Source organism: Adiantum capillus-veneris, chromosome 23, assembly GCF_014529385.1.
Source record: "Adiantum capillus-veneris isolate H3 chromosome 23, ASM1452938v2, whole genome shotgun sequence".
Lineage (NCBI taxonomy): Eukaryota > Viridiplantae > Streptophyta > Polypodiopsida > Polypodiales > Pteridaceae > Adiantum > Adiantum capillus-veneris.
Window position 1 is genome coordinate 61,039,457 of NC_140953.1, and position 14,334 is coordinate 61,053,790.

Here is a 14,334-nt window from a genome sequence, read left to right on the forward strand (position 1 = left end):
GTGTTTTCAAAGAGCTTCCCACAACCTTGATTGCATGCTTTTCTTTGTGTAGGAGGTCCAGCTAAGACTCCACCTCATGATATTCAATATCATGCCTAGGGTCCCGGGGCGGTCTCTTATCAAAAGCTTCCTATATCACGTGCATTCAAGAGGTTATTAATAATACCTCAATATACATACTATATTTACACTACGTGCCTATTTAAAAAACCCCCACCCCCCTCTATATGTATACATTTTGATACATTTTGATCTTTTAATAATCCTCTCCGGTTAACTCACGTGATAGCATACACACTCTAAAAAGTGACCGCCCCGGGCCTAGGGTTTGGTAGGTGGTAGTGCAGCCTTCGATGGTTGTACTTGCCATTGCTTGTGGTGGTGTTTGATCAGTGGAACCCTCCTGGGGCTCATTCCCATGTTGGGGGGCCATAAGGCCTCCCTTTTTGAATGAGCAAAGAGGGATCCCCCCACTAGAAATATCATTAGTGCTTAGGGTTGGGAGAAGGTGCTCCCAAGAGAGAGTGAGAGTAAGGAAAATTGTAAGTTGTCAGCAAGAGGGAAGGTCCCTACAGAGATGAAATTCCCATGCAAATAATACTAAAATGAGCTCTTGGACACATGTCTAGTTTATTTGTAGTCACCATAGATTCCTCATGTTCTAGGTAAGGTATGCAATCTTCGATTTGAGGTGTGGATGCAATAGAAGTTGAGAATATGTTGGGTGGGGATTTGACCAAGCATGGAAAAAAGGGCTAGCTGTGTGCATTGTATCCCAATTTGTTTGTTATATAATACAAAGACCTACAAGGAGCCAAAGGGGTAGAAAATTGAATTTTGCTCAAAGAAGGATACAAGCCAAGGGCACAAAAGCTGTGAAGGCTAGGTGAGATTCAAAAGGAGGCTTTATGGCAGAAAATAAACTAGATACTCAAAGAAAGTATCATTTATATCGCGCAAGAGTGTGAGTGGGTTTCTCTTGTTGTTATTACATTAAAAAAAGACAAAAAATGGAGAGTGTCGGTAGATTATAAACCATTGATGCTGCTACAAGGCAAAACCATTACCCCTTGCCATTCTCGGATGAGATTTTGAACCAGATAGCAAGACATGAGAGGTATTCGACTATGGATGGTTTCTCAATATACTTTCAAATTGGTATTGATTTGGAGAACCAATTGAAGACTAGTTTCACTTCTCCATGGGGTTTCTTTGCTTACCACAAGAATGCCCTTTGGTTTTGAATGCCTATGCAACTTTTCAAGATTGGATGAATAGGGTGTTTGGGCCTTATTTAGGTAAGTTTATTAGGGTTTTTATGGATGAAATAGGTTGCTAAAGTTCAAGGGTTGATCATTTGTTGAAATTGAATCTCTATTTGTAAAGGCTAGATGAAGACTGTGGTTAATTAAGTCCCAAAATGTGCGAGTTAGCTCCAACCGCAGACTCATCTATGGGGTCATGTGTTCTTGCATAATGGTATAGAGGTTGATCTTGAAAAGGAGAAGGCCTTGGTTTTTATCGAACCTCCAACCAATGTGACAAGTTTGGCTTTTTTTGTACACAATTTGAAGTATTTGTCTATGTTCTTTTAAATTCTCATGCAATCTATGTATCCTCTTCAAAAAATGAGTCTGTAGTTTCATAGCCTCCAATGGATTGAAGATACACAGGTTGCCTTTGATAGGGCGAAGGGGATTCTTTACCAGTTGTCAATTGTTTGTCCTTCCAAAAATGAGAATGATTTCTATGTTGCCATGATGGTAAGCACTATAGGTGTTGTCTTGATATAAAAGGTGGGGAGATGCTACAAGCCTATCTAATTTGATAGTCGAGTGAGTAGCCCAAGAGAAAGTACTTTCATTGAAGTTGAACATTGGGTGAGGACTCATGTAGGAAGTTTAAAGTGTATTTGATCATTCACAAGTTCTATGTGCTCAATTTGAGTTTGAGTTCAAGATTTATCACGCAAGCAAGTCACATCTAACCAATATTTTGGTTAACAAGGAAGCTAATTTTCTTGTGTATCCAAGGGTGGTAGTGAGAGAATAAGTTGAATAAGAGTTGGATTTGGAAGGAGATTTTGTGATTTGGTTAACAAAGCATACAAGAGGGTAATACAAAAAGTAGGAGGGGGAGTAGTTATACAAGATACACAACATAGTGTAATGTTCTCCAAACAATGAGGTTGAGTACTCGACTCTCCATCTAGGCCTGAAGCAGTATGTGGAGTTTGGTATTCCAAGCTTGTGTAAACGGTAATGCACTCTTGGTCATTAAGAAACTTTTGGGGCAGTGACAAGTAAAGAGGGATTCTCTTAAGAGTTGGTTTTCTCAATAAATAATATGTTAAAGATTTTCAAATCAGTGCAATTCAAGCACGTCAAAAGGAAGCAAAATCAATGACATAATGAATTGGCTAGTAGTCATGTGCAAGCACATGTAGTAGGTTCATATGTGGCACCCATTGCCACCTATGCATGTAGAGAGACTTTGAAAGAGATTGATGATTTTTTTAGTACAGTTCAATGTTCTAAAGGTTTATCCAAGCTGCAAAGGAGGAGGATTGTAAAAAGCTTGCAGGTTCACATTGATAGGGGAATATCTAATGACATATGGTCAAGATGGATGGCTAAGGAGAGTCCTCTACGAAAAATAAAATTGGTATGGTTCTGGAGTAGTGTAATGAGGAAACCATACATCAAGGCAAAGATCATTTACTTTTTTGTGTGCTTACAGCTAGTTTTTGGTGGCCATTTATAGTATGGGATATGCATTATTGGTGCAAAACATTCCATGAGTGTCAAACCATGAGGAAAGGATGGTTGGTGGCAGAATGACATGGGGCTATTATAGCTAAAAATGCATTTGAGAAGTGGGTTTTGGATGCTATTGGACCACTACCCAAGTCGACAAGAGGTAAGAAGTACATAGTGATGGCCATTGACTATCTTACCAGGAGGATCAAGGCAAAGGCACTCAGGGAGATAAAGGCTTAGTTTGTTTTTTATTGTATCTGTTGCCGGTTTGGAATGCCTTGGGTGCTAATTTCTAGTCAAAGTCAAGGTTTTTGAAGTAAGCTGGGACATGCATTAGTAGATAAATTGAGTATCCAGCATAGGTTTTCTTCACCATATCATCCACAGTGCAATGGTTTGGTTGAAAGTGCTAATGGACAGATTATAAAAGTGCTTACCAAGTATGTGTACAAATAGGTAGAAGCATGCGAGGTTAATCTTGAAAAGTTTTTGTGGGCTTGCAGGACTTCTTTTAAAGTTGGTTTGTGGTAAAGAGGCGGTGTTGCAGTACAATTGGGTGCATTGAAGTGTATGTGGCTTGTTGATCCATCAGGACGTTTTTTAGGACACGGTTACTTGCCTTGAGGCTTTGAATATGGAAAGGGAAGTTGTGGTAAACTTTTATGCGAATCAACTAGAAAAGAGGATAGCAAAGTTCAACTAGCATTTGCCAAAGAAGCAGATAGAGAAGGGTGATCTAGTGATGAAGTATGAGGGATATCTCAACTTCACTTTTTTAAGGAAGATCAACAAGAAGCAGATGGGTCCATACAAAGTTCATCAAGTTTCCCAATGGTACTTACCAACTGATAAGGTTCATGGTAAACATCTCAAACACAGGGTGAATGGTGTACATCTCAAGCTATATTTTGAAAGAGATTTGGTTATAGTGGTGCATCAAGTGTTAGATAAAGGGATTGGGCAATCCACCTACACTGGTGATATAGGCAACAGGGGAAAAAATACATACATAAGGAAGCGGTTTTTTGTGTTTTCTCGAGTGTCCAGTAGTTTTGCAGTTTCCAGTTCAATAAACATATTTTGTGGTTGAACATAAATGTTCAACAAGGGGGTTGGGAAATGATGGTCTAGCTAAAGTGGGTTTGTGCTAAAGAATTCTGGAAGCAGGGCCATGGATGTCTACAGATGCATGCCAACAACTGGATGATAAAGCAGGTATAAATGTCAAGGGCACACATGTGGATCCAAATGTGTATGCATTTTGGGTTTGTTTTGGCCAAAATGCTCTGCTATGGGCTTCAGAAAGGTGGGTGATTGAGGATCAATAAGGCCAAAAATGAAAGTGAAAAGGGTGGATTCCACAGTGTTCTATAGTTTGGTCTAAACAGCATATCTATCGAAGATGAATAGCTCAATCTATAGCAATTTGAAGGCAGGAGTGTTTTGCATATTCTCATTGAATTAGATGGGTGTAGCATGATTCTCAGAGTATGGATGAGCTAATAGGTCTAAATTGTTAAATGTATAAAGCATGGCAGTCTTTTCAGATCGACAATCGAATCCCAAATGGCCAAGATACGACCAATTGAAGTTTTGTTGGGGGCTAATTCTGTACCACTTTGACCACCTCAATAAGCTTGCCAGGGTTTGTAGAGGAAGTGTGTAGCATAAGAGGTATGTTGGAAGTGCTGGATCATCAATCAGAGTTATGAGCACAAAGATATGCTCAATTAAAGTTGTGGGAAAAAAGAGGCAATAGATACCAGATGCTTTTTTGCAATTTTTGGGCTCTCGATTCTAGGCCGCAAAAACATTCGATAGTAAAGGGAAGCTGGAGTTTTGAAGCTGGCAACATGAAGTTTTTCCACGGCTTTGTAGACTAGGAATCAGAGTAAAGAGTTTAATTTTATTGGGCTTCTAAGCAGTACCAAAAAAAAAAAGGTTTTTTTTGGGTGGAGTTTTAAATGTTTTTTCAACCCTTGACAAGTGCACACTCAAGGGGCCACCACCTAAATGGGATTAAACCCATATGCATTGCAAACAATTGATGGGTAGGGGTATATAAGCTATAACATTTCCCTCATTACGAGTGTCTAAGAGGAAGGAGGGGAGCTATGGCTCCCCCCCCCCCCCCCCTTCTTGCCCGTTGGGGCGTTGCGGTGGTTGTGCACGTGATGGCGGCGGCTCTATTTGGAGGCCCTCGATGGTCATACTTGCCACTGGTGTTGTTGATGTTTGATTGGTGGCACCTGATTGGGGCTCATTTCCATGTTGGGGGGCCATAAGGATTCCCCTTTAGAATAATCAAAGAGGGACCTCCCTCACCCCCAACTAGCGATATCACTAGTGCTTAGTGGAGGGAGAGGGTGCTCCCATGAGAGAGTGAGAGTAAGGAAATCTCTAAGTTGTTACTAAGAGGACACCGCCCTACAAAGATGAAATTTCCATGAAAATAATACTAAAATGAGCTCGGACACATGTCCAATGAAATGAAACTTACCAAATTTGTAGACCCCCCTACCCAATAAGGGACTTCGTTTTGGCACTATATAGGAGCTTTTTGGCATGGGGCAAGCTAGTGGAAGAGTCATGAAAGGTTGTAAGAGAGTGTGTATGTTGTTTTTTTGGATGAATTAAACTCCACATCTTCTCCATTTTTGTTGTCTATCCCCCATTCCCTTGCTCTTTTCCTACTTCTCTTTGAGTGTCAGTATTGGCATGTCATTGTGCCCCCTGACAGCTTGCTATGTGCAAAGAGTTATTTTGTGTGGCAGTGTCTTGTGGGATAAAAACATTGCGGATGGTGTACAAGTGTTGATTTCTAGCGGGGTGTGGACAACCAAAAGTGTATTTGATGGTAAGTGTGTTATTTCAAAGGTGTTTTTGAGAGGATTGGGGTGTTGTGAATGTCCTAGGCTATAGAGAGGTAATTGTGTGTGTTTCTAGGTGTGTTTCCATTCCCCCTCTTCAACACACAATAACTATCTATTTGTGGCACGTGATATGCGCTGATATGCGAACCACCTTACAGGTGGTCAAAAATATAATGTTGGTATGGGGTTGGTATGTAGACATGAATTTTGAGTATCAAGGATCAAGCCTACAAGATTTGAGTATCAAGGATCAAGCCTACAAGATTTGGAGAAATTCGTAGTCCGTTTTACATTTTCCCGCTAAAATACACGTTGAGGGTCAAAATTGGCCAAAAAATGGACCTAAAAAGGTCAAAATGGTGTGAAAAGGTTGATTTTTTCCACACCACTCACAATGCTCTCCAAGATGAGGGTGTTGTATCTTGACTGAAGAGGAGCAATTTCACCTCCCTTAGTGTAAGAGGAAGTAGGGTTTCTACATGTGATACTAAGAAGTTCTATGTTTGCATCCTGTTTTCGAGTGCGTAGAGGAGTGAATGAAGGTTTCTTTTCAATTTTTCACTTCAAACAGTATATGCAAGTTTTGAGGTTTCCATGGATGTGTGTGTGTGTGAGTAATTGGGGGAAGAAGGTGTGGCTTTCTACAAGACAATCTCACCTTGAACCAATGCCATCTAAGGGTTAAGGATACACCAAAGAGTCTAACATAGTGGAATTTGGTGAAGCTTTTACAATGGTTTGAGAGAGGACTTTTGTAGCTAGAGTTTTTGTGTTTTTTATTACATCTCTTGTTTCTTTTGGTGGCCATCGATTGTGATTCCGAGCCCTGATCAACTCGACTCACTTTGTAGTGTCTCTAGGTAGGCAAGGATGTGTAGTTCAAGATGTTTGGAGCTGGAATTGAGTTGGAGGGAGGTTTTTCATTCAAATCTTGAGTGTTTTTGTGTGAGGTGAATAAATTAAGGGATTTTCTTGTGTTTTGTTAAGGTGTGAGGGTGTGTGAGTGTGTGCACAGTATCTTTTGCCCAAGACCATGACAACATCACAAGAGATGCATAAACACGTATATGAGTCTATGATTGTTGCAAAAGACATAAAGTTCTATGTTGACAACTTAAGGAAGGAAGAGGACATCATCATTGATGATTTTCTAGCTACTTATGAAGGCCTGAATAGGAAAATATTTTGGGATGTACTAGTGTGTTTCCAAACAACATGGAAGCATGTGACATAATAGAGGTTGAAGAACTATGCGATGATGATTGTGCGGATAAAGATATATGCGTGGTTAATGAATTAAAGGTGTTTCATGTTGCTCTAGGTTTTAAGGAAGAGGCTATCCCTAGACTTAATCCAACAGATCTACATGAATCTAAGACTCTAAGTTCTTTGACATATGATGATGAAGGCATAACAGATCCTATCATTCATGATAAAGTTCTTATGCTTGCATGTCTTCATGAGATTACTATGGATTCAAGTTTACACATTGAAGTAGTTTGTCAAGGTAAAGCAGATAAACCAGGTTTAGCTATGTATGTCTCGAATAAAGTTTATCAAGAGTTCTATGATGTCTATGAAGCTAGAGGGGGTGCAACTGAAATTGCCATGGGTGTTGCAAGGAACGAAGATCTTCATGCAGAGTTTATTCATCTTTCTTGGATAGATTCAGGTCTCTTCTATGCTTTCTTCCGATAGAATGTGGACAAAACAGGATATATCAAGATGGGTTCTAGTTTCTTGTAGAGGTCACCTAAGTTATGTGCTAATGATAGTCTTTGATCTAGGCATATCATGCTTGTACCATGAATGTTTGTTGTTGGTTAAGACAGGCGGAGGCAATTGAACCATATGGTGATGATTATGTGCTTAGGCAACTTGTTTATATGTCATACAATTCTAGAGGATAACATGCAGGTTATGGTCTACAATAGAGGACCTTCATGGTGTTTGGATCAAGAGGATTCTATGGTGTGGATTTCTTATGTCAGCTAGTCTATGCATAGTATGAGAATTCAAAGTCTTTATAATTTCCATTTGACCCTGGTGGGTGTAGGAGCATTGTGACCATAAGGAGGTGTTTGCAATAAATATCAAGGGGAATTTTAGGACAATTTGCATATGCTCGAGAATGTGCAGGTTCAAAGGGGGTGGATGTCGTGACGCTCCACATCCACCAGGAGAAATACAGAAAAATAATAGGGTTTTCTAGTTTTCTTTTTTGTAAAGAGATGTGTTTTAATGCGGTGTTTTGCAGTGCCTTGCTTGATATTGTGGATGTATGAGCCTTGATCAATATATATGCCAATGTTGTGCTCAACAATGCTTTGATTGATATATACATTATTTTTGAACACCCTGATTTTCATGAATTTGTACATAGTACATGATGCGCGATGTCAAAAGGGGGTGTGGATTTCTTTTTGTGAGTTTTTAGCTTCCTTTATTAAGCACATCTACATGCATAGCAAGTCGCTAGTGTAGTGGCACCTGTTGAGTTGCGTTGAGTGCCCATAAGTGAGTTTTTTGAAGTGTCAATGGTATATAACTTAAACTCATGTACAAACATAAACAATTTTAGCCAAACATCAAAAAAATATAGTTTTTGCTCGTTGTGCCTTCTTCATGATTTTTTGAATACCAGTTTTTGCCCTCGGCTAGCCTTTCCTATGTGTAGTTGAGCCATGGCAGCTTGCTATCGTGCCAATATTGCACATAGAGGCGTACATATTTGAAATTTGTGGTCTTCAAAACTTTTGTTGCAGATCGTGCATAGAATTTGTGAGGCTTGAAATCATTCCTTTTGGAGTTGTGGTTTGGGAGACACAACCTGTTTCCCGCAAGGTACAGGGTATGGTAGCTTGTAGGCAGTTTGGTGTAGAGTTGTGGAAGCTCGCTTGTTTTGTGGTTTGTATGTACTTCAAGATTGTGGTTTTGAAGAATCATTTGGTGAAGGGGGAATCTCTTTTCCTCAAGTGCATTGGATGGCAAGTGTTGTAATTCCATGCCAAGGTAGGTGCTTCCTAGTTTCGATGGTGGTCTTTTGGGTGACGTATGCTTGTAAATTTCCAAGGGATCGGGTACCTTTCAGTAGTGGTGTTGTGAAGGTTCTTTGGTATATTTTTTAATGCTAAATTTGTATCTTGAGAACTATTGGGAGACATTGTTATAGGCGTGCCCTTTGTTCTTGTTTTTCCAACAACACCAAATGTTGTGCTTGGCAGTGCTCGTATTTATAAACAAGGGGCTCTTATGAAAGCAACCTGAAAATTATTCATGGGAATTCTCTTTAGAAGATTATTGGAACACATTGATTATAAAGAGGATCATTGGAACGCATTGATTACAATATATGCCGAGAGTTTGGTGGCATGTCTTAGGGAATCTTGAACCATTTGTGAAGGGAAGTTGATGTCCAAAGGCATTCACCTATGCTTGCACTTCGATGGCCATTAGAGGGCCGCACATGTGAACGGCAGTCTAACTAAATTGATAAAAACAAAACCAAAGCTACTATTGAAGTGAAAAATTGACAAGCTATTTTTAAAAACAAAATCATGGAACAACTACCAAAAGCGGCATGGAGAAGGATAAAAGAGGTCAGAGATGAGTCAAAGGATAGTATGTAATCAAGGGAAAAAAAGACGCTTGCAAAGAGAACTGAGTGCAACACTGGCTATTTCAGGAGAAGAGCGTCGATTTTTGGGCCACAAAATGCAAGGAGGGGTGGTTGAAGCCATCTGTAGAGAGGTGGAAAGCAAGAGAGGATAAGGGGTAGGGAATGGTCATTTAATGACCATTCTCCATAATATTGACAACCACATGGCGATTGGTGTATGTTGGGAGCCATGGTGGGAGTCAATACTATAGGAATGGTCATTAAATGACCATTCGTGGCCGTCAAGGTCGCTGGGAGGGGGGCCATGTATAGAGGCTCGAGTACAGTAGAGATTGCGCAGGGCGAGATTGCAATGATCGAGTAGAATGGTTCACTACAAAAATTACATTCTGTATGCTAACTTGTCAATCGTCGCTAATGAAATTCCCACTGCTAACGTGCCATGCAATCATTTGCAAAATATTAAGTAGGATTCCGCTTGCTGATGGGCATGCATCCAACGCGGCTGCAACACTTAATTCTGCAAGAGAAGCACCAGTGGACGAAGGGCCTAGATCTTCTGCCCCCCAACCAGTGACCTTAACAGAGAAGCACTAGTGGCACTGCAGAGAAGCGAGAGAGCGAGCTGAGATAGAATAAAGTCAACAAGCGGCTTAGTGCAGAAGTGTCGGTAGTGAAAGAAAGCAACGCTAACGGGAATCTAAGATATAAAAAGAATGAGGAGTACCATAAAAAGTGGGTTGGGGATTCAAAGAAAATGGGTTGACGAGCGAGATCGAAGGAGGAGATCTTTTGGCAGGAGAGGTCGCCATGCAATTAAAGAGAGCGCGCAGCTGCACACAATAATAAGGAGTGCAGGGGGGTAGAAGAGAGAGAGAGAGAGAGAGAGAGAGAGAGAGAGAGAGAGAGAGATGAAATGAAATGGTATATTAACGTTTTCAAAAGGCCAAAATGACCTATGGAGCGTCATGACATTCATCCCTCTAAACCTGAACATCTTCTGGCCTGTGCCAACACTCCAAAAGTTTCCCTTGATATCCACTGCAAACACCTCCAACGAAAATTGTAGAAACTTTGAATTCTCATAACATTCATAGACTACCTGACATAAGATATCCACACCGTAGAACAATAGAATCCTCTTGATCTACACACCATGAAGGTCCTCTATCATAGACCATAACATGTATAATATCCTCCAGGACCGTACACCATATAGACAATCTACCTAAGCACACAATAATCACCATCAGGTTCAATTGCCCATACTCCACCTCTCTTAACCAACAATAAACATTCATGATACAAGCTTTCTATTCCTACTAACACTAGCACATTAACATAGATGACCTCTACAAGAAACTAGAACCCATTATGAAATACCATAAATGGCCTATATAAGAAACTAGAGCCGATCCTAAAATACAATGTCCTATCCACGTCCCATCAAAATTAGGCAAGAGCCATCCAGAACGTAAATGTCCATAGTAGGAGTAGAGGAATCACCCAAAAACACCCACAATTTTTGCACCATCCAAGAAAGATAAATAAACTATGTAGAAAGATCTTTGTTCTTTGCAATACCCACAGCAATTTAATAGTTGCACCCCTTCTAGCTTCATAGACATCATAGAACTCTTAACAAGCTTTATATGAGCCATACGAGACCAAACCTGATTTATCTGCTTTACCTTGACAAACTACTTTGTGTAACCTAAATCCATAGTATGCTCATGAGGACATGCAAGCAAAAGAACTTTATCATGGCATGGTATGACTTCATCATCATATGAACTTGAGTTTTAGCTTCATGTAAATCTATTGGATTAAGTTTAGGGATAGCCTCTTCCTTAAAACTTGGAGCAGTATGAAACACCTTTGATTCATTAACCACACATATATCTTTATCTTCACAATCATCACCACATAGGTCTTAGAAGCGGCAAATCGAGAGAAGAATTCAAAGGATAAAGGCAAAACTTGAGAAAATATTTGAGGATGTCGGGCTACTTGATAGACTTGACATGGACATATATTTGAGCCATTACAAAAGACAAATGGACTATAATCTCTCTCTCTCTCTCTCTCTCTCTCTCTCTTTCTCTTTCTTTTACAGTGTAGATGCTTGAATAGAGCCTCCTGAAGGTGGGAGAGAGTTTTTCTATGTGCTCCTGTGGGCGGACATTTTTCAGGTGCTATATGAAAGGGAATCTGTCGAGATGCTGCCGTGGCTTTGGCTGGCGGGGGCACATGGAGGGGGGAGGGAGAGAGAGAGAGAGAGAGGGAGGGAGGGACAGAGAGAGAGGGATGCCATGTGTTGAGGCCAAGCCAATCCCTGGCTGCTGACAATGATTTTTTGCATCTGTGTGAGCTTGACAGTACGTCGGTAAGGTGGAGGTGTGTCATCCTTGCCTTGCAGGAGGAGGCAAGAGGAGTTGCCTCAACACACATGATCGATTGAGAGGAAGAGCGAAGTTTTTTGTTTGTTGTCTGCAGTTAAGGAGCTACTTGCTGCCTTGAATGGAACTCGGACAGAGAAAGAGGTCGTAGGTGCTGCTCAACGGAAGGACGTGGGCAAAGAGAGAGAGAGAGACTATGAAGTCAAGGACGATGCTACAGAGTTAGAGAATGGGAAGGGGGAAGTGATGGGGGAGCTTTATTGCCCAAGTGATTCAAAAGTTCCTTGGATTCTATCACATCATTGCGCCCATGCACAATGTCAGAGTGCACAGCTCTCCGGCCCAATCGGGAGAGCGTCGGGCTTCTAGTTATAGGCAGATAATCAGCCAAGGCGTAAACCAAGTGAAACGAGTTTAGATGGAGTCGATTTAGTGGTAGCAAGAAGATATAGAGATGAGTATAAAGCAATCCCAGAAGAAAATCACGACTTGAAACACTGATAGCACCTTCTCTCGCTCGCTTCCTAAGTCGACAAAGAGTGACCTCGTCCAAGAGCAAGAGCTTTGCCTCCTCCCTCCCTTCATTCATGCAAACCAAATCTCATCCCTCGCTCCTTCGTTCCTCCTTTGTTGCTTCAACATCGCGAGAGAGAGAGAGAGAGAGAGAGAGAGAGAGAGAGAGAGAGAGAACCTTCCTCTCAAGAGATCTCCTCCTTTTTCTTCAAGGTCAAGAGAGAGAGAGAAAGAGAGAACCTTCCTCCGGAGAGATCTCCTCCTTTGTTGCTTCAAGGTAGAGAGAGAGAGAGAGAGAGAGAGGTAACAAGAGAGATCCTCGAGCTTCTCCCCTTCCTTCTGCTTCGGTCATGCCTCCTCGCTTTTCCTCATCCTCCTCTCTTCTCCTTCGTGCCTTCCTCCCAAAATCTACCTTCGTTGCCTTCTTCCCCCCTCGTCAACCCCTACTCGCCATGCCCCCCAAAATAACCTTCCTCTCCCTTTTTTTAAATCCCCCCCCCCGGTTTGCTTGTAACGGCGGCGTGACAAGCCACTTGGTGACGTGGTAGGGCCGGGGTGGAAGTGCACAAAATCTGTCAGGATTGGTGCCGAATGGGGGCGCCTTGACTAGCTCTACAGTTCCCTCTCCATGGTGCGCTCGTCTAAGCTTCGTACAGGCCAACGTGAGCTTCCTCGTCTCCCTCCGCCTACGCCTCATTGCGCTTTCCCATTTCCCTCCCCTATTTTCCCCTTTTCCCACCCTTAACCTTGGGCGGCCAGCCTTGTTTGCTCATGGGCGGCCATTGCCTTTGGGCGGCCTTATTGCCATAGTGGCGGCCATACCCCTTTGGTTAATGTTCAAGCCCTTATGGGCACACCAAATCGACCAAGGCATTGCTCCGCAAAAGAAGGCATCACATTTGGCATTCGACAGCCCCTAGCTGGCAATAACATCTTGACTTTACTTGCAAGTCTTGGATAGTGCCACATGCCCTCAAGATGCAAGTATAGGTAATTGCATTTGACGAAAGGTCTTCCCTTCACATTCGATTAAAACTGCCTGAAACTTCCTTGCCACAGCCATAATGGGCATAATCTTGTAATGAACAGTGCCCCAAGAGACGACATTTTTGAATTGAAAGCTCATCAAAAACTTTATGTGCTTCTGTAAGGCGCCACTTTTGGCATATATATCACCCAAGGCATTGCCTTGCAAAACATTGGATTGCGTATCAATCAAGCATTGCAAGTACAGATCAAAGCATTGCCAAAGCACCATATAAGGCATATATCTCAATGACGATAGTGTTGAGCGCAAGTTCCACCTGCTTACCTAGCCATCAATGCACTGAAGAGATGACATTTTGGACAAGATACTCCTCGAGCACTTATTCTACTACAGTCCAAAACTTGGATGAAGTGCAAAACTCCCAGATGGCACACCAACTGAGGTGGCCAAACTTGTACGAAACTGGCCCTCGTTGAAATTTTAACGGTCAATTTCTTGGCAATTAGAACTCCAATTGCCAATCTGAAAGGACCAAAATGCTCCATATGATGAGCACTTTAGGCGCATGCACTTACTTCAGCCCTAACCCTTCATCTGCAAAACTGCCCAATTCGGTACAGATCTACAAACCATCTCAACTTCAAACTGCCATAACTTCCTTACCATAGCTCCAATTGACGAGTCGTAAAGACAGGCATGGAGAGCATGTCTAGCACTACAATTCTTGATTGTAAAAAAACATTTTGGCAGCATCACTACATCTCGGCCTGCAGGCAGCAACCTCATTTAATGGCCTCAAAACCCGTAGCCATTAACCCCATAATCTGCTACATCTCTTTCTCTTGGCTTGTCGACATGGCTGGTTACATCTACCTTGGTCAGATTTGCGTCGAGTTCACCAAAAAAATGGCAGAGTGCACGGCTCTCCGAGGTCGGCCGGTAAAGCGTCAGGCTTCTGGTTGTAGATGGATAATCATTCGAGGCGTAAACCAAGCGAAACGAGTCCAAATGAAGTCAATTTAGTGTTAGCAAGAAGATATAGAGATGAGTATAGAGCAATCATGAAAGAAATCACGACTCAGAACAGTAATAGTAGTGAAAATTAAATTAAAACCAGTTATCGACACTTAATTGATGCTTGCAATCAGAAGATGCTTCCACTAAATTGATATCTCAAACCCTG

At 41.6% G+C, this 14,334-nt stretch overlaps 1 protein-coding gene across 1 annotated transcript; it reads left to right on the forward strand.

The window, feature by feature from the left end:
* Nucleotides 1-6,847: 6,847 nt before the first annotated feature.
* LOC147427854 (uncharacterized) lies at nt 6,848-7,330 on the forward strand. The gene has a single exon (XM_086497551.1). It carries the CDS (start codon nt 6,848-6,850, stop codon nt 7,328-7,330), a length of 483 nt encoding a protein of 160 aa, XP_086353677.1.
* The last annotated feature ends 7,004 nt before the right edge of the window (nt 7,331-14,334 follow it).

Excerpts from the sequence above, each read along its gene's own strand:
- LOC147427854 (XM_086497551.1), top strand. The coding sequence starts at position 6,848 with ATGGAAGCATGTGACATAATAGAGGTTGAAGAACTATGCGATGATGAT.